Below are 19,315 nucleotides of genomic sequence, written 5' to 3'. Positions count from 1 at the left end.
TTCCTGTTTTGGGGTCCAAACAGGAAATGAGAAGATCTCCCCATAAAAGAAACCGATAGCAATGAGGACTCAATAGAGGTTCTCACCTGTATGACTCTACTTTTAAAAACATTTTATTACTGTCTGTACCTCCATTGGAAAGGTTCTCCTGAGGCTTCAATCTTTTCCCACTATGTCCAAAACTAAAGAAAAGTTTTTGCTGGAATTACATTTTAAAATATTAACAACTTTTGATGTAGTGGTTACATTTTTTTATTTCTAGGCTTTGGCGGATATGGTGGACAGCAGCCTGGTGTACCTCTAGGATATCCTATTAAAGCACCTAAGCTACCGGGTATGTAGAGTATATTTCAATAAGCGGGTCTCTATAGATGCACAAACTTTTCTTTGGTCAGTGAAGCAGTACTGAAAATGCCACCCACCGCTTTTGATATGTTTCTTCTAGTGAGACAAGGAGATTGATTTACTAAAGGCAAATAAACTGCACTTTGCAAAGTGAAATTTTACTCTGAAAGTGCAGTTGCTCCAGAGCTTAGTAAATGAGGTAAAGCTTTACTTTGCAATGCGCACCCAATCACGTGCAAGGAAATAAAAAAAAACAGCATTTTTGCTTGCACATGATTGGATGATGGAAGTCAGCAGAGCCTTTGCTCATTTACTAAGCTCTGGAGCAACTGCGCTTGCAGAGTGCAACTGCACTTTGAAAATACACAGTCTTTAAACATAGAGAATGGACAAAAAAAATTAGAAGTGTTGACTAGTAAATTAAATTCAGTTTTGTTAAAGCTAAACACTGGCAAAATACATATAAAAGAGCTGTTTTACCAGCGAAAGGTTTTGTGTGCATTGAATCCTGAGATTTACATATCTGTGGAATACAGCATAGCCCTGTCTGGCAGAGGATACCTGATTTTCTCTGCTGGAGTTAACTAACACTTACACGTCTTGTCCTTCCTAAAGTCTGTGATTTGCTAGTGAATGGATATACAGCAGAATAATAAGTCATCTCTCATCACCCTGCTCTCTCTTCCAGCTAGCATGCTCCTTGTTAGCACATTAGCACTGAAGGTCAACTGACTGGCTCCTTGTACTGCTTTGACCCTTCTAAGTCTGAGTTCTGCTGTATGGGGATATTGGTAATTGTATGATGCAGTAGCCTCAATTTAACTAAAAGAGGAAGTCAACATGGGTTATGGGACTTTAGGGGGTTTGTTTACACTTGTGGTTAGGGGGGCATTAAAAATAGGAGCTTGAGGTTTTCTATTGTCCCTTAACCCTACCACTCCTCTTATGCTGCAAAGGCAGCCCTATGAGGAAGTTCACGTTTCAAGAATGACAAAAATTGTCCTCCATCAGTTTTCATGGGCAGTACCACCACTGAATGCATTCCATTCATGTAAATGGGGCCGCGCTGCAACTTCCCTGCAACTGTACACAATGCACTGGGTTGTGCTACAGTGATTCTGCATTTACAGGGTTAAAACAAGTGATGAGTGGAAGACATAATTCTTTCACTGTCTATAAAACTCCTCTGTCTTGTCATACGCTGCAGATCGTTTTTCAGGCAGGTGGCCAGGGCAGCAACACCTCCTAAATAAGTCTAACAAGTCAAATGACCAACCTTTGTCCCCAGCTTTTCTTTTTTTACAGAATTGTCATTAAAGCGGTTGTATGCCCGACCACAAAAAAAAAAACCTGTAAGGCAAAGGCATAATGAGCTAGTATGCACTGCATATTAGCTCATTATGAAACACTTACCTTAGAACGAAGCCCCCGTACCACCTCCAGGTCACCACTGAGGGAGCTGACATGTTCCCTATGCATTTCTTGCAGGTGAGCGGTAGTCCTCTTTCCAGCAAGGAGCTCTGATTGTCCGGCAGCATCCACCGGACCTTCAGAACGCATGCACCACTGATGTCAGCAGCTGCATGCAAGGTAAATATCTCCTAAAACGTACAGGTTTAGGAGAGATTTATTTTACCTATAGGTAAGCCTTATTATAGGCTTGCTTGTAAGTAAAAATCACAAAGCGGAGTATACAACCGCTTTAAGTTATGTTACTCTCCACTGGAATCAGAGGCCGAATGCTGGTAGAGAGCAGAGCGCATTTGTAAATCGCATCAGTGGGCTTTGTAATTGCGCTTCAATTGTTTCTTTTTTAGAAACAGTATGGATTTTTAAATGAGCCCCTAAGTTATAGAAGACAAAAGGAATAACTTTGCCAATCAGTTTTTTTACAACGGCTCTTATGTGTATATGGGCAATTTTTAAAACCACACATTAGGCTCAAATCGCAAAGCTAACACACCAGGATAAGTATTCTTATTTTCAAAAAAGTTACAACTTGCATAGTTATGATAAAATAGACTTTTTTCTTGTTCAAACATTTTATTAAGGTTTATCAAAATATGATACATAGATATCGAACAGAATGGGACTAAAAAAATTAGGAACCTTTTCCCAAATACAATTCATCAATTAATTGCAAGTTATAACAAAAAACACATTGGGTAACAACTGTACAATAAACAGAGCAGAATAACTATGACCAAAGAGGGTAGGCCTCAGTTGAAGCAGGCTATAGCAGGTACATTGTTTACAAATGATGACAATTAAAATAGGCATTTTTAATCTCTTAGCCCTTGTACACACAGTCGGACATTCCGACAACAAAATTTGTCGGATTGTTGCATACACACGGTCAGACAAAGTTGTCGGAAAATCCAATCGTTCGTAACGTGATGACGTAATTTAGTTACGATGGGACTACGATCAGGCTAGTAGCCGATAGCTTAGGTCTAGGAATTTGATCTGAGCATGCGTGGCACTTTGTCCGATCTGAATTCTCTACACATGATCGGACAAGGTCCGATCGGATCATGTTGTTGGAAAATTTTACCGACAAGTTGGAAAACTTGGTCCGTCGGATACTCTGACGGAAACAGTCCGATGAAGACCACACACAGTCGGATTATCCGACAAAACGGTCCGATCGGACATTTTCCGCCGGAATGTCCAACTGTGTGTACAAGGGCTAAAATTGGAGTCACACTTAAAAATTCTACTATGTGAAGTTGCTGCCTTATTCTTCCTGCCTAGAGACCCGAGACTAGTCATTTATGTGTGGAATTCTGACTTGCAATCCATCTTATCATGGATATGCTCATCTTTTACTAAGTGATTCCCGCTGTCTAAAAAAAAGGAAAGTAGTATGAGTGATGGTGAAGACGAACATTGTGCAGGGCTGTTTTGACAGCTGTGTGAGGAAGTCATTCAGGTGAAAAAAGGACAGAAGAGAAGCAGAATCACCTCCGAACATTCCTTTTGGGATACCAGTGATAGGAATGTATTCCAACACACCGATAACAGGAAAAAGAACACGCCATTCAGGCCAAATGATACAAGTAACACATCCGACACCAGCTAATAATTGCATTCCTAGTTCTGATAACAGCATCAATAAAATGCAGAGGGTTGGATTTGTTTTCTACATAATGACTTATTTAAAGTGTTACTCTGGTGAGATTTATTATTTATTTATTATAGATACTTATATAGCGACATCAATTTACACAGTTTTAGATATATTATACATTTACATCAGTCCCTGCCTTCAAGGAGCTTACATTCCAAGGTCCCTAACTTCCATTCATAAATATACATACATGTGCCAATTAACTTACCAGCATGTGTTTGAAGTGTGGAAAGAAACCAGAGTAAACACACACAGGCACAGGGAGATATGGAAACCTTGTGCGGGTAGTGCCATGGCTGGGATTTGAACCAATGACCCCAGTGCTGCTAGGGGAAGGGAAGAAGATCACCGCTCCTGGTGGAAATGTGGCTATAGAACTCTCCTCAGAACTGGAACACCAGGTGCCGGCTAAGTATATAGCAACATGAGGCAAAAGGGAAGTTCTGGACAGCTGCACTACGGAATATAGCCTTTATTTGTAAAAAGTCCAACAGATGCCAATGCTGCTAGGCATACATAAGCGATATCCACTTAGCCACTGCTCTGCCACTCTACATTTAAATATGTAATGCAGTCTGTCACTATCACTAACACAGCAATTTTTGTTTTCCCAAGCTCCCCTTAACATTGTTTTATTACTTGATGATTCTGCCAGTAGGTCTGTTCATTTTCACTTCCTGTAACAAGCCAAGCTATCCAATAAAAGTGACAGTTACAGTTTAAATAAACTATATAACACTGCCAAGGGTGCTAACAATGATCAAATTCTGCTGCATTAATGCTAGTGACAGGCAGTGATATTGATTTTTCATTTCTGGAAACTGTTAGCTTCATGCGCCCCCCAACAGTGATGAGTGATGTAAGCTCCTAAAACTGACAGTTGGGGCTGGAGCACAGTGATCACAGTAAATAACTCACTCTGTAGCTCCTCCACTCATAAAACATCTTGCACTCTTTTCAAAGAATATAAGGTACTCAGCTCTTAGTTGCGTTGTGGCGAAATTGTGACGTTTATACACCCTTGTCCAATCATAGAATGCAAACTCGCTGTGCTCCAGCCCAGAATGCCAGTCTCAGTGGTGGCATGGAAGTTCAGGGCTCACATCAATCTAAGGAGGTGCATGAATCTAACTATTTTCAGGGACGAAGCAGCAGCCACAAGTGGGACACACTTTTTTAGAGGTACCTAACGAATGCTCCAATATAAGTTTAGCTTTAACAAGATCAGTTTCAAGTGTTACTAAACACAACAGTAAAATCAGTTTGTATATGAAATAAAGCAGGGATCTGTAATTAGCGGACTTCCAGCTGTTGTAAAACTACAAATCCCATCATGCCCCTGCCTCTGGGTGTCATGCTTGTGGCTGTCAGAGTCTTGCTATGCCTCATGGGAATTGTAGTTCTGCAACAGCTGGAGGTCCGCTAATTGCATATCCCTGCAATAAAGCATACTTGTTATACTCACTGTGAAACCTAAGGGGTTAATCCTCTTCATTGTGTAAAAAGGCTGTTTGATCCTGTCTTCTCTTAACCTCCCCTTCCTCCACTGTCCCCAATCTATCTGCTGATAGAACAGAACCTTGGAGATAAGCTGCACATGCTTAGTTTCGTGTGTTTTTTTCTTGGTAGAGTGCATGTGATCAGCACGGGGCTAATCCGCACTGTCCAGACAGAGGCTCAGGGGTCCTGCAGCCTCATCGGACAATCAGTGGAGAATGAAAACTCTTAACCAGATACTGATAAAATTCATGAGATTGCTACATGCGGCAGATGGGAAAAGTATTTAGCAGCTTATATTTACTAAAATAATTGCATTTCCATGTTCTGTGTATTGTGGGAGATCAGATATGGTGAATGCAGGGTTCTGGGTTTAGTAGCACTTTAAAGTCATCAGAACAAAATCAGAGGAAATAAATGAAACACAAAAATGCGTTGTGGCCAATAGTAAGCTGTCTTTTGGTGGGAAAAACTGGCATCTATATGCAATCTTATCCATAGCGCTTATCCGTATACAGATTTATGCATTGGTATCAAATAGGACAGGTATTTAAAGAGCTCACAAACTTCAGATAGCATTTGATAACACTGACCTGGTTGAACAGTAAAGGTTTCTTTGGGTAGGGTCTTTCAGTGGTGTGTCTAGTTAAATTACCCCTTTTTAAAATGTTGCATTGAAGGTTTCCCTGAATACTGGGCCACACGAGGTAAATGTCCAGGTGCTCACCCACAAAGAAATATCCATACAAATCCAAAACAGGTATAGAGGCACTCACATGTCCTGCAACAGAGATAAATAAATCAAAGCAATGGCATTTTACTATCAATGTTTCAATGGAGTTCAGTCCGGCTTTGTCAAAATTCAGTGTCTTGAGAAAGATGGAGTGACTGGGCTCCATCAAAACGTTGCTTTGATTTATCTCCACTGCAAGACCCGTAAGTGCCGCCTCTAGCTGTATATATATATATATATATATATATATATATATATATATATATATATATATATATATATATATATATATATATTGCTCCTCTGTTCCTCATAATTTAAACTTTTCTCTTCTTCCTAGGAGGATATGGGGTTCCCTATACATCAGGAGGACCTGGAGGTATGTATGTCAAGCCATTATTTGCCTCCCTGGGGGTATTTAAAAAAAGGCTACAATAGCCTTCCAATTGTACTCAGCCTGGAACAAAACCTAATGGCCAACAAAACATTTGGAAAAAAAAATGTTATGTCAACGTATTGAAGCACACTGTTCTGCTTTGCCATTAATGAGAAGGAAACATTGTGCAGGCTTAGGCTGAAGCCTGTGAAAAAGAAGAAATAAATAAACATGTTCTCCTATTATTATTTCACTATATTTCCTGGCATGCACAACTTCTCCTTCTCTGTAAAATTAGTTTCTATACAAGCATATGCCGCAACATTTAAAATATGTAGGAGAAACGAGTCTGCAGTGTGTCTGGCCAATATGAAAATAATTTATAACTTGCTGTGACATGTAATGAGTGTGGCTGACATTAATAGCCTTCTAATCTACAGCATTCTCCTAGCAGAAAGATGAGAGGTCTGACCCAGGAGCTTGAGGCTTTGACTCTTACTGAAGCACATAATTGTGCTTGTTTGTATATAAGATACTGCCTATGTATAACAGAATGACTGTCTATATTTACACCACAGATTATCGTTACTTCTGACAGTTTTCGTACGTTAATATATAACATATGATGGGGATGTATTAAGTAAAGGGATAAAACTAGCAGTGATGGAATGCAGTACTTTCCAAGTCATGACACACCCATAAGACATCAAATTTTGTCACACTTACGAGAACACTGTGTAAAGGCAAACTATAGTGAGGGAGATTTATGAAGCAAATTAGTGACAAATTTATACAGGCATTTATTGCAAAGTAGGCTCGTTTAGTAAATTATCTAATTTGCAAGCCCTTCGTCCACAATCCTGAACAACAAACTGCTACAGTTTTGCAAAGCTCTCCGACAGATTTACAAAGGAAGTTAACTCCTTAATACTGCCTACTGGTTGCCCTTTAAGTGAGCCCTATTAGGGGCCCATCTCGCTGGCTCCCAGAAGTCTTGACCAAGGGCTGTCAGTGACATCTCACTCGGTGCACTCAGCACACAAACCTCATCTTACCATGGACGCATATGTGTGGTGCCTGGGCGTTAACACCTTTCTTGTCCTCTTGGTGAGAGGTGAAAGTGGTATTAAAGGTTCAGCTTTTAAAAAAAGAGCAGCCCCAATACTATTGTTCTCGAGTTCCCTCCCCCTTGAACAGTGCCCCCAAAAGCAAGCTGCTCGCTATGGGAGCACTGGTGCGTGCTCTCTCCCAATCCCTGCTCTACGTGTCCATAAGACACATAGAGCCGTGGTTCGGCCCTGCCTCCCCCCCCCCCCCCTCTCTCCTCATTGAGTTACTGGCTGTGATTGACAGCAGTGGGAACCATTGGCTCCTGCTGCTGTCTCAGCCAATGAAGAGAGGGAGTCCCAGGACAGCTGAGGCTCCCATTCACATTTCTGGATTAAGAGGGGGCTCCAGTGAGTATTAGGTGGGGCTATGGGGGACCAGCACACAGAATGTTTTCTACCTTCATGCATAAAATGCATGAAGGTTAAAAAAAAAACCTTTATCCTTTACAACCCCTTTAAGATACATTTCCACTGGATCCACACATACACGGCTAATATGTGGCCAGGATGAAGGTTTATATTGTCCCAAGGCTACTCTCCATGTGCTTTTGAGTTCATTTGGGAACACCAATGCAACTTACAATTTCTAAAACAGAACACTAAAAGAAACCCAAGTTATTTTCACTTTCAAGTTTCTCTACCAAGTCTGAACCAATGCACTATCTATGCCCTACCAAAGCCAACTAAATCAAACCTCTTAACAAGCTTTAACCACTTCAGCCCTGAAGATTTTACCCCCTTCTCGACCAGAGCACCTTTTACAATTTGGTACTGCATCGCTTTAACTGACAATTGTGCATTCATGCTGTACCCAAACAAAATGTGTGTCCTTTTTGTTTACCACAAATAGAGCTTTCTTTTGATGGTATTTGATCACCTCTGAGGTTTTTTGCTTTATATTAAAAAAAAAGTGACAATTTTGAAAAAAAAACTATATGTTTTACTTTGTGCTATAATAAATTTTTCCAAAAAATGTTTTAAGAAACAAATTTCTTCATCAGTTTAGGCCAATATACATTCTTCTACATATTTTTGGTAAAAAAAAATCACAAGAAGCGTCTATTGATTGCTTTTTCAAAAGTTATAGCATCTACAAACTATGGGGAAAATGTATGGCATTTTTATTATTTATTTATTTTTTACTAGTAATGGCAGTGATCTGCAATTTTTAGCGGTACTGCAACATTGCAACAAACAGATCAGACACTTTTGACACTTTTTTGGGACCATTGACAATTATACAGCGATCAGTGCTATAAAAATGCACTGATTACTGTGTAAATGTCACTGGCAGGAAAAGGGTTAACACTAGGGGGCAATCAAGGAGTTAATTGTGTGTTCCCTCAGTGTGTTCTAACTGTGTGGGGATGGGAGTGACTAGGAGAGGAGACATATCGTTTTTCCTACTTAGCAGGAGCAAACTATATGTTTCCTCTTCCCTGATAGCACAATGATTTGTGTGTTTACACACACAAATCCCTGTGCTGGCGCTTGTGCACGTGATTGCGCGTGTCCGGTGGCGATCGTGCCTGCATGCCACGCGCCGCCTGGAAAAAGGGTAGGACGTACCCATATGGGATTTCGCCAATGGGAGCCATTCTGCTGCAGTATATGTGCGTAAACCGGTCAGGATCCACTTAAACATTTACAGTATGTACAAGCAGCTATATAGATACCTACACATATTTTTGTTAAATGGAATATATTTGATTTATTAACGATTTTTAAAAACAAACTTTGGCACCCCATACATGTCTCCTGTTCATTGCAGGCCAACCTGAAGGGAGAACAGACTATATATAAAGGATTGCTTGTGACTTAGCCAGGATCTAGCAATATCCCTATGCAGAATCAGTTGTCAGTGAGTGAGTGTGAAGACCGGATGCCCCCCCCCCCCCCCCCCCCGGCTTGGTACAAACCCAAAAGTCTGACAGGGAGATAACTTGGGGGACAGGGCCAATATTTAATAGCTTTTTTTTTATTGTGACAACAAAAAATGTATACAAGCATTTGTTTTGTGCAGCTTTAAACCATTTTGTATTTGAATGGGAAAATCTGAATAGGCAAGGCTTGTTTTATTGTGCCCTAAATAAGCACAACAAAATTGTCACTTTTATAAATGAATAGCATTACGTATTGTTTATGTTTGGCACTGGCTGGCAAATTGCAGATGGTGTGTATGCGTCACCTAGGTTTCTCACATACACATGGTAATGGGAGTAATGACAGATGTCAAGAAAACAAACTTTTTGTTGTCTTGGATCTTATTAAGTTATATTCTATGCCCCAGAGCCCAGAGGTTATGTAGAGGTTTTCCATAGGTATATAGTTAGTCAGGTTGAAAAAAAAGACACCATGCCCAAACAACAGAGAACTAAATGAATAAATGGAAATCCTCCAGAAACAGAATCTTATCCCCACAATTGATCCAGAGGAAGGCAAACAAAGCCTGTATAAAGCTTGGTCCAATTTTCTCCAACAAGGGGAAAAAATCCTCCCTCATCTCCTAAAAAACATCAGATTGTCCATGGATTAACAAATTGATGTTATTAGTTTGAAATGTTACTATCCAGTTATATTCTATGAATTTAGGGATGCGTCCAACTTTATTTTAAAACAATCAACCAAGCTGGCTCAAATTAGTTCTTGAGGGAGACTTTCGCCCATTTTCTACCGCCTTTCCATATGTGTAGGTTAAACCTCTTTTTCTCAATATGTAAGAGAGTGTCCCCTTTTCCTTTTAATGACCATAACGTAAATTAACTTTGCACCTAGTTCACTATATGAACCATTAATTATACATGGTGAGTATATCCCCGTAATCGCCCCTTCTCTTGGGGGAAAAAAATTCAGCACAGGTAATCTTGCCTCATAGCTGAGCTCCTCCATGCCTCTTAAAGGTTTTGGATGGAGCAAAGCCTCCACTCCTGGGTTCACCTCCTTCCTGGTAGCCAGACCTCATTATTACTCAAGTCCACAAGCCTTTTTTATATGGGAGCTGACTGATGCTCAGGGCTCTCTCTCTTTCTCACTCCCACTCTCTCGCTCTGCTGTGGAAGCCTGCTGTGTGAAAAGGCTGACTGCTAACAAAACACTAAAAAGGTACCTGTGCTTCTGATTTGTTTTGGGGAACCCATTAGGGAGCGTCCTGTTAGTCAGGAGCTGACCTGAGTTTAGTAAGTGATTTAGACATGCAGATGTTTTGTTTTGCTTATGCAATGGCCCTGATGTAAAAATCCCTCCTGAACTGTGCTTATTTATGGCCTTGCTGAATAAAAGTGCAGGACAAACCTGCTTAGACATGGGTGTCATGGTTTACCACCTGCTATACCAGTTGAGCCTTTCCCCTCTACAAGAAATACAAAATTTCATGTTAAGTGTTTTGTGATATTTTCACTAACAAAATGTTCATCCTGCACTGTAGGTTTTGGTACTGGTGCTTTGGGAGCTGGAGCTGGTGGCAAAGCTGGATATCCTACAGGAACTGGTATGTACTAGACAAGATGTCTATTTGTTATGCCACAACTTCTCAAAGAGTGCCCTGTGTATAGCTGAGACATTCAAATTACCTGGGAACTAAAGGTAATCTGTACTTATAGAATATGTAGGTTACCATTGTTGACCTCATCTTCAGAAACTGCTTGCTGCCTGACTGTCAGTCATGCTGATCCAGTGGCTTCAATAGCTCCTGTGCAAAAACAACAAGTATTGAGAATAAGCATTTGAACTTGATTTCGATTTAATAATTTACATAGTTGTTCAGTTGAATGAATGAATGAATGAAATACTTGTATAGCGCACAATGCGAACTGAATCGCCTCTAGTTGTTCTAGATCAGTGTATCAGGGAGTCTGAGACAACCAGGCAACTAACATTCTAAAAAGAAGATCTACAAATCTCTCATAGTACAAGTTTCCTTTAAACTCAAAATAAGAATCTCACATGTACTTGTTGACATTCTAAAAATATTAAACTGTCTTTTAAGTGCCTCGTGACTCCCACATGTTTTCCTTTTCAATAACCTTATGTGCTCTATAGTGAAAACTGCAACCATAGCCTGCATAGACATCATGTAGCCCGCCCTTTCCCTCCAGCTATGCTTTTATTATTGCCCAATGGGGCCATCCATCCCATTTACACGCCAATAGGAAAATGCAGGTGGAGGGAGAGTCACAAAGGAACCATGCAGCCTGTATTCTTAGTTTAGCATTACAGATCAGGTTGGGATTTCAGGATTCCACAGCTAAATAGCAGGATACCCAAGCTGATTTCTGGATCAACAGAAGGTTAAAGGCAGTGAGATCAACTGTATTTTCAAATAATACATTTTAAATAAAAGAACATGCCAATATATTTTTACACTTTTTTTTAAAAACCTACATATATTATAAAGGAAAGGATTTAACATACAGTCCCCAACCAGGATATACTTATTGATCACAGAGCTGTTTATTTTCCATGTCGTGAGTTCAGACTACATTGCAGATTTAGAAATATACACATACATGTCCATTTGCAGGGTAAATGCAATAAAAGGAACAGCATTTTGGGGTTACTAGCATGCAACGATACCACAGGGGATACTATAGACCTAATAAAAGGATACAAAAGTGACGTATGGCTCCCTGTACATGGTTTTAATTCAGCGTCTCCAGTCAAAAAAACAGAACATGCTCACACTCCAAAACCTTTTCACTGCAATTCCTATCAAGTACAATGTCTTGGAGTGTGGAAGTCCTCCCCGACCACCAGTGTACTTTTTCCTTTTTATAGTGTTTTTATTATATACGGTATCAACTTACATGGCAGCAAGGAGGCTTTAACAAGACAGTGAAGATAGTGAGAGGAAGACATGAGGGTGGGAGGGAAGGGAGCAGGCATCTCAGCTCGTAATAGTGGGGTGTTACTAGCTTTAGCTCATAATGCATTCATTATTTATAGCTTTTAAATATAGTTAAGGGATGAAAATTCTGAAATGGGTACCTCAAACTAGACTGTGCCCACACAGGCAGCTCATATCTAATGTACTAGGCTATGTCATATTTGAAAACTAATATATATATATATATATATATATATATATATATATATATATATATATATATATATATATATATATATATATATATATATATATACATATACATATATATATATATATATATATATATATCTACAGATAGATATATATCTATCTCTCTCTCTCTCTCTATATATATATATATATATATATATATATATATAAAACGTATATACAATATGTGACATACCAGGAATGATCTGATTGTAACAAAGTACAGCGTATTTCCTGACAGCGTTCTGTTTTTGTTTAAAATCTAGTAACCATAGTAAGTACTCCCAAGTTAATTCGCAGTCATTTATATCATTTTGAGAGGCTCACTAACAGGTTTTCTTTATGCATGCAAATAAAGTAAACATATAGCATCTGTTTTGAATATTGCATGGGCCTTATGCTGATCAGCTAGGTTAAGAAAGTACATTTATCAGAGAAGGAAGGGGCTGCAGAGAAACAGCAGGATAAGTCAAGCATGGTGTATTTGTAGACAGGCTATAACTTCTATTACTCTGTGTCCATCTTGGCTTACAGACATTTTGGTGACCTGCATGATCCCAAATGTGTTCTTTTTAATGTGAATTAATTTCCTTTGCTCAGCTTCATCCTGTTATGGCAGGATCCCGCTGTTAATGTGCAGAGTGACGTAATAAGAAACAGGTGTTGTTCTGATGGCTGTAGAGCGTTGCCAGGACTAATCATTTCCCTCTCTGTCTTTCCTGTGCTCAGGAGTAGGCGCTCAGGCAGCAGCCGCCAAAGCTGCAGCCAAGGCTGGAAGATATGGTGGTGAGTGCCTCCATTTTATATTGTTTTTATTTCTATATCATCTTTACCTGCAATAGGTTATACTTAAAACTGGATTCCAGGCAAATATAAAAGACACAAAATCATTAAATGTATTTTTTGTGCAAGTAGTGGAAGTTGTTATCAGCCCTTTCGCGGTCCCCTATACAGCAACATTCGGGATGGGAGAGGCAAGACTGGAACCTATTTAGGTGCACTGAATGTGTTGACAAAGAATATGTTTATAGAAGAGACAGTAGAGTGAGCAGAGGATGACCTCATTAGTTTGTATCTCTTCTTTCACTGTCCAGTCAGAAGGCTAGGGTTGGGAAGTAGACACCACCATACTTAATAAAAGAAAATTGTAAACAGAAGGAGTTATTATTATACAATAGACATACTATGCAAGTAAACAAACGCACCTGCCTGTTTGCAATCTTCTTTAATATGTACAATGAGCCGTGCATGCACAGCTCAGTGGATATTATCAGAACACCACAGTGCAGGAATAAATAAACTCCCATATTCATGTGCTCTGGTCAATCAAGCTGGCTGAAGATCCTGAATGCTGAAGGAAAATTACAATGATGGTAAGAGGAGGTTAGTTTACTTCCACTTCAACTGTAAAGTGGTTTCTTTACCTAGCTGTGCTGAACTATAGGGCTGTATAAATCTTAGGAATGGATAGACAGAAATATAAATCTATTAGCAAGTAAAACAGTCCAAACTCGAATATACACTATCTACACATATCATCTGTGGATTTAGCTGTTTGTTGGGACTTCGGCTTGAGCCATGGAAGCAAAAGTCATTATCACTTGTTTTTAGGATCTCATACTGATTCCTTATATTAAGTTTTTATCTAAACAAAGCTTATTTTAAATTAGATTTTCATTCAAAACGTTTATTTTAATTTTTGGGGATTGGGGAAGAACTAGAACTTCTCTTGGGTTTTTATTGGGCTTTCTATACTTCTCTTCCAAATCCAGGACAGGAAATGAGAAAAATGGCTTAAATTTGAACACAGATAGGAATACAATTGTGTATAACAAGAGTGAGGCCGGTTTAGAACCTCCGTTGTTGCTTCTAGCCGCTAATTTTGGAGATTTTCCTTTTATTTTTATTATGTCTCCAGGACAGGAAATTATTAGAATAACTTCTATTTGAGCACAGATTGGAATAACAATAATAAGTGAGGCAAGTTTAGAACCCCTGTCAAGTTGTTTTTGGACATTATTTCTCTTCCTATTGTGTCACTAGGATATGAAATGAGAATGTCCCAACAAAGACAGGCAGGAATAAAATAATTTTTATAAGTAAAGTGAGAAAGGGAACCTGTGTCAGATTTTGTTGCTCATGGGGCCTTCCACAGGAGATTTCCGTACTTCTTGTTGTGTTAGTGGGACTGGAAGCACTGAGAAGTATTGCCAATGAGGACACCGGTGACAATAGGAACTTAACCCTAAACTAAAAGTGTTAGATAATTTCCAATTCCAATTCAAATTTCTAATTACAAATTTCTTGGAGAGCAGCAGATATCTTGCAGGTTTATGTGGGAGACCGATAACTAAAATGTTAAAAGTGAAAAGACCAAGGGCATGAAACCAAACATTAGAAAATAGATCTGTAAAATAATACAACTTAAGTACTGTAAGCGGTGCCTTTACCAAGCCCTTTTAAGCCACCGGTCTGTTGAAGATCTTCCACTTGCTACTTGCACTTCCACTTTCCACAAATTTAAGCTGTGCAATAGACTTCTGATTTAGATTGGCTTGATGCAAACATTACCTAAAGTACAGTACTTCATTTGTCTTAAGCCCCATACACACTATCAGTTTTTATGCTGACTTTTTCCTTCAGATTTACCAAAACCATGTAGTGCAAGGGCCTGCCTGATTGCATACAAATTGAAACGCTAAAGGTTTGACCTCATATTATATGGTTTTGGTAAATCTGAAGAAAAAAATTATAGTGTGTATGGGGCATAAGGCTTTTTTTTGTATGTCCTTGTGTCTACAAAAGATATATCTACATCCATATTTATTTCATCATCCAAGAACATCATGCTGATTATCTACATTGTAGTTATACAGTTCTGAGATTGCAAAGGCCTCTGTACTTAAAAAAATAAAGAAAACTGGTTCATCAATGGCAAGTCAACTTTATGACGTAATGATTACAGGCATATTTTATAAAACTGGTGGAAACAGAATAAAGGGGTGTTTATTATAGCAACCAAACACACATTTGAAATTACTGACCAGCCTGATCTAGAAAACAGAGTATTTAAATGTGATTGGTTGCTTTGGGCACCATCAGCAAGTCTTTTCCTCCAGTGAGCCCCTGTTAGTGAATGTTTACTTGAAAATAAACAGGTGTTTTACAGCTCTGTCATCGTAGCCTTACCTGTACTGTTTTGTATCAAGGTCATGTATAATAGCCCCATTATCCAAATCTATTGAAGGACGGGGCTGTTTTTGTACCACATGTGCAAATTAACACCAGGCAGCTAACTCTTTGAACAATCACAGCTAATACACAACATCTCTGATGTACAGATAATATAATCCTGTTTATGGATTTTTTAAGAACTATGTAATAATATCTTGCAGGCAAAATAACAAAAATATGGAAGTACTCTTAAATGTAGCACAAACCAAGCTTATAAAATAACATATCAGTTATGATCTAGTTTGTTTATTTAGGCACACATAAAAACTAATAAGACCAGCTTTTAGCACATCTGGCTGTTTGATTTGCTTGGTTACATGGTTTTCATTGAATTTCTAAAACTATACAAGGGAAAGTGCTGGTCCAGTAATTTGGCTCTTGCTTTAAAAGGTCTAAAAACCAGACACATTTCATATTAGATAATATCATTTTCAATTTTGTTCTGCTATTATTTATCTGCTTTGCCTAAACATGTTAACTGTATACAGTTGACCAATTCTTATTTTAAATATATATCGTGAACATGTCTTCTTGATCATGTCATCTCATACAGTAGCTGGAGTTGGCGGTATACCTGGTGTTGGACCTGGAGTTGGTGGCATCCCTGGTGCTGTGCCAGGTTTAGGCCCTGGAGGTGGAGCTGTTCCCGGAGTCGTGCCTGGCCTTTATCCTGGAGCTGGGGGTGGAGCACTGCCAGGAGCTGGTAAGGCTTAATTAAAACCATACAATTTTTAAAACTGAAATGTTTGGTTTTTAGAAAAATTATTATATTGTTTTTTTTTTTTGTTTGTTTTTTTACAGGAATTCCCCAATATGGTGGCAAACCTCCTAAATATGGTAAGCCATTAGTACTATTTTCTACAAATGGCATGGCTGTTGAAGTTGGTATTTCACCAGTGTCTGAGTAGTCTTCAATTCTGCTAAAGGAGTCATTTGTTCTCGGAATCCAAGTCGGCCCCTGTATCATGTGGCCATACATATATTCCTTACATACTTTACAGATTTTATTTTAAAAGAGAAGCATGGACGAAAAAAAAAAAAACATTTATACTCACCTAGGTGGATGCAGCGATGATCTGATGCTGCATCTGTCCCCTGCTACCTCTGCAGTGAGATCTGGGTGATCAAACACCGCTGAGAACACTCTCTGCTTTGCTCCTCCAGTGCTCACTGGAGCACTGGGCTGTGGAGGGGGTGGAAGTGGCTGAATCAGCCTCTCAGCAGGAATCTTTATGGACTGGTTGAGTGAAATTAGCTGACAGCAACTTTAGCCCTCTGCCAGCTGAAAATGGGTCAAAGGAGTGCAGAACAAACTGCACTCCTGTGACCTACAGGAAAAGTGTAGCCAAAATAGCTTTGTAAATTTACATTTATTTTCATTATTTTCTTTAATTCAATTGTGGTCAGTTTTAACATTATTCATTTGAGAGCTCTACTTTCTTCACCTGTCTCTAACATATTATCATTACCATCCTAGGTATAATTCATTACAATATCTAGACCAGCCTTTCTCAACCAGGGTTCCACCAGAGGTTGTTATGGTTTCCTTGAGCAATGAGCACATTCTGTCTCTAATAATAATAATAATAATAATACACCACTAACAATGATCTTTTTAGCAATCTGTGAGGGGGTGGGTGGAATCTTTCCAATAACCAAAAAAGTAAGGGCCATTCTTCCCAGTGTCCAGCACAGTAATTTACAATGAGGTATAGATATAGTAGTTATCATCAGTAGGGGTTGCCTGAGCCTGGAAAGTTTCTTTTTAAGGGTCCCTCCATGTTAAAAAGTTTGAGAATGGCTGATCTAGACTGTATAAATGAAGGGTACTAGTGCGCTTCACCTTGCTAATCAATGTGTAAGATAAAAAATGAAATACTATAAGTGTGTGAAAGCAGCCTACAAAAATAGTGATCTCGGCACTAATAGTGATACAATAAAAGTGAATAAATTGCGGCGCTAACCACGAAAAACAACTAAATGAAATAAATACTTATCTAAAAAATGTAAAGTGCAACCAGTGTGAATCACCTCACAAAGTGCAAAATGTGCGATACAAAAAATACAAATAAAATAATTACTACAATATTATATGTGCTTGCATAACATATTCATGCCAAAATATATAAAATCCAAAAACATTACTGAGAAGAAAATGTGCAAAAAAATTCAAAAATCAAAAAATATATTGATAAATAATTAATGCTCATTAATTCCAGTTCATGCAAATGCTTCGTGAACAAAAAACAAAGTCCATGCACAAAGGTGACTTCCAAAGTGTGTGCTAATCCAGTGACTGAATTCAGTGCCAAGCCAGTGCACCACCAGTTTCCCCCAGCCTCTCACCTCAATTACTTGGTATAGAAACACAATTTAAAAGCCAAAGCTAATCCATCCACATTCGTCCAGCGGCTAGTATCCACCTGTATCTTTCTTTCCCAGGTTCTTCACATCTCACTCGTTAAGGTGTGCGATACATACAGTGTGGAACAAAAGGACAGGGGGGCTCTCATGTGTAGTATGTAAATATGATGTTTTAATAACGAAAGTAGCAACTTACATTTAAGTAGAAATCAGCAAGTAACTGTATTACAATCCGAACTTCCGGTCTCGGCCGCGACCGGAAGTGACAAGTGCAACACCACAGCTCCTTCCCTGACGCGTTGCGTCACGATCACATGACTTTTTCAAAGGGTGAAAAAGTCATGTGATCGTGACGCAACGCGTCAGGGAAGGAGCTGTGGTGTTGCACTTGTCACTTCCGGTCGCGGCCGAGACCGGAAGTTCGGATTGTAATACAGTTACTTGCTGATTTCTACTTAAATGTAAGTTGCTACTTTCGTTATTAAAACATCATATTTACATACTACACATGAGAGCCCCCCTGTCCTTTTGTTCCACACTGTATGTATCGCACACCTTAACGAGTGAGATGTGAAGAACCTGGGAAAGAAAGATACAGGTGGATACTAGCCGCTGGACGAATGTGGATGGATTAGCTTTGGCTTTTAAATTGTGTTTCTATACCAAGTAATTGAGGTGAGAGGCTGGGGGAAACTGGTGGTGCACTGGCTTGGCACTGAATTCAGTCACTGGATTAGCACACACTTTGGAAGTCACCTTTGTGCATGGACTTTGTTTTTTGTTCACGAAGCATTTGCATGAACTGGAATTAATGAGCATTAATTATTTATCAATATATTTTTTGATTTTTGAATTTTTTTGCACATTTTCTTCTCAGTAATGTTTTTGGATTTTATATATTTTGGCATGAATATGTTATGCAAGCACATATAATATTGTAGTAATTATTTTATTTGTATTTTTTGTATCGCACATTTTGCACTTTGTGAGGTGATTCACACTGGTTGCACTTTACATTTTTTAGATAAGTATTTATTTCATTTAGTTGTTTTTCGTGGTTAGCGCCGCAATTTATTCACTTTTATTGATCTAGACTGTAAACTTCTATTATTCTCTCCTATTATAGCTTGATGACTGTGTTTACTATTTTTGTGTATAGATATATCAATCCACAGTATATGTATAATATAAATGATAAACATGTTATAAAGTTATATTTTCTCTATTACCCACCATTGTATGTATTTCTAATTCTGAAGAGCTACACTGTAGTTTATGGGGCATTTTTTAAAATTAGTGATGATAATAATAGTATTTTTTTTTTATGTATTTATATTTTTATCTGGATAAATTGCTTTTTAATATCTCATTCTATGAGATCTTTTTTACTGCACAAGCAGAAAATGTAAATATATTTTTATACATTTGTGACTGAGCTTTGCATAAATTACCC

The 19,315-nt window shown here is 38.6% G+C and overlaps 1 protein-coding gene across 9 annotated transcripts in view; it reads left to right on the top strand.

Moving 5' to 3' along the window:
• Nucleotides 1-19,315, top strand: part of ELN (elastin) — a 117,646-nt gene that overhangs the window by 63,996 nt on the left and 34,335 nt on the right. For all 9 annotated transcript variants that reach the window (XM_077480648.1, XM_077480649.1, XM_077480645.1 and 6 more), the window contains 6 exons: nt 263-334; nt 6,046-6,084; nt 10,615-10,677; nt 12,994-13,050; nt 16,052-16,201; nt 16,300-16,335. In XM_077480648.1, the coding sequence (XP_077336774.1) occupies nt 263-334; nt 6,046-6,084; nt 10,615-10,677; nt 12,994-13,050; nt 16,052-16,201; nt 16,300-16,335 (417 nt within the window). The remainder of the gene's footprint in view (nt 1-262; nt 335-6,045; nt 6,085-10,614; nt 10,678-12,993; nt 13,051-16,051; nt 16,202-16,299; nt 16,336-19,315) is intronic.

This window comes from Lithobates pipiens, unplaced genomic scaffold, assembly GCF_037356315.1.
Source record: "Lithobates pipiens isolate NorthernLeopardFrog02 unplaced genomic scaffold, aLitPip1_a1.2 Scaffold_16, whole genome shotgun sequence".
Lineage (NCBI taxonomy): Eukaryota > Metazoa > Chordata > Amphibia > Anura > Ranidae > Lithobates > Lithobates pipiens.
The sequence above is the reverse complement of the archived record's forward strand: the minus strand, read 5'-3'. Positions and strand labels throughout refer to the sequence as shown.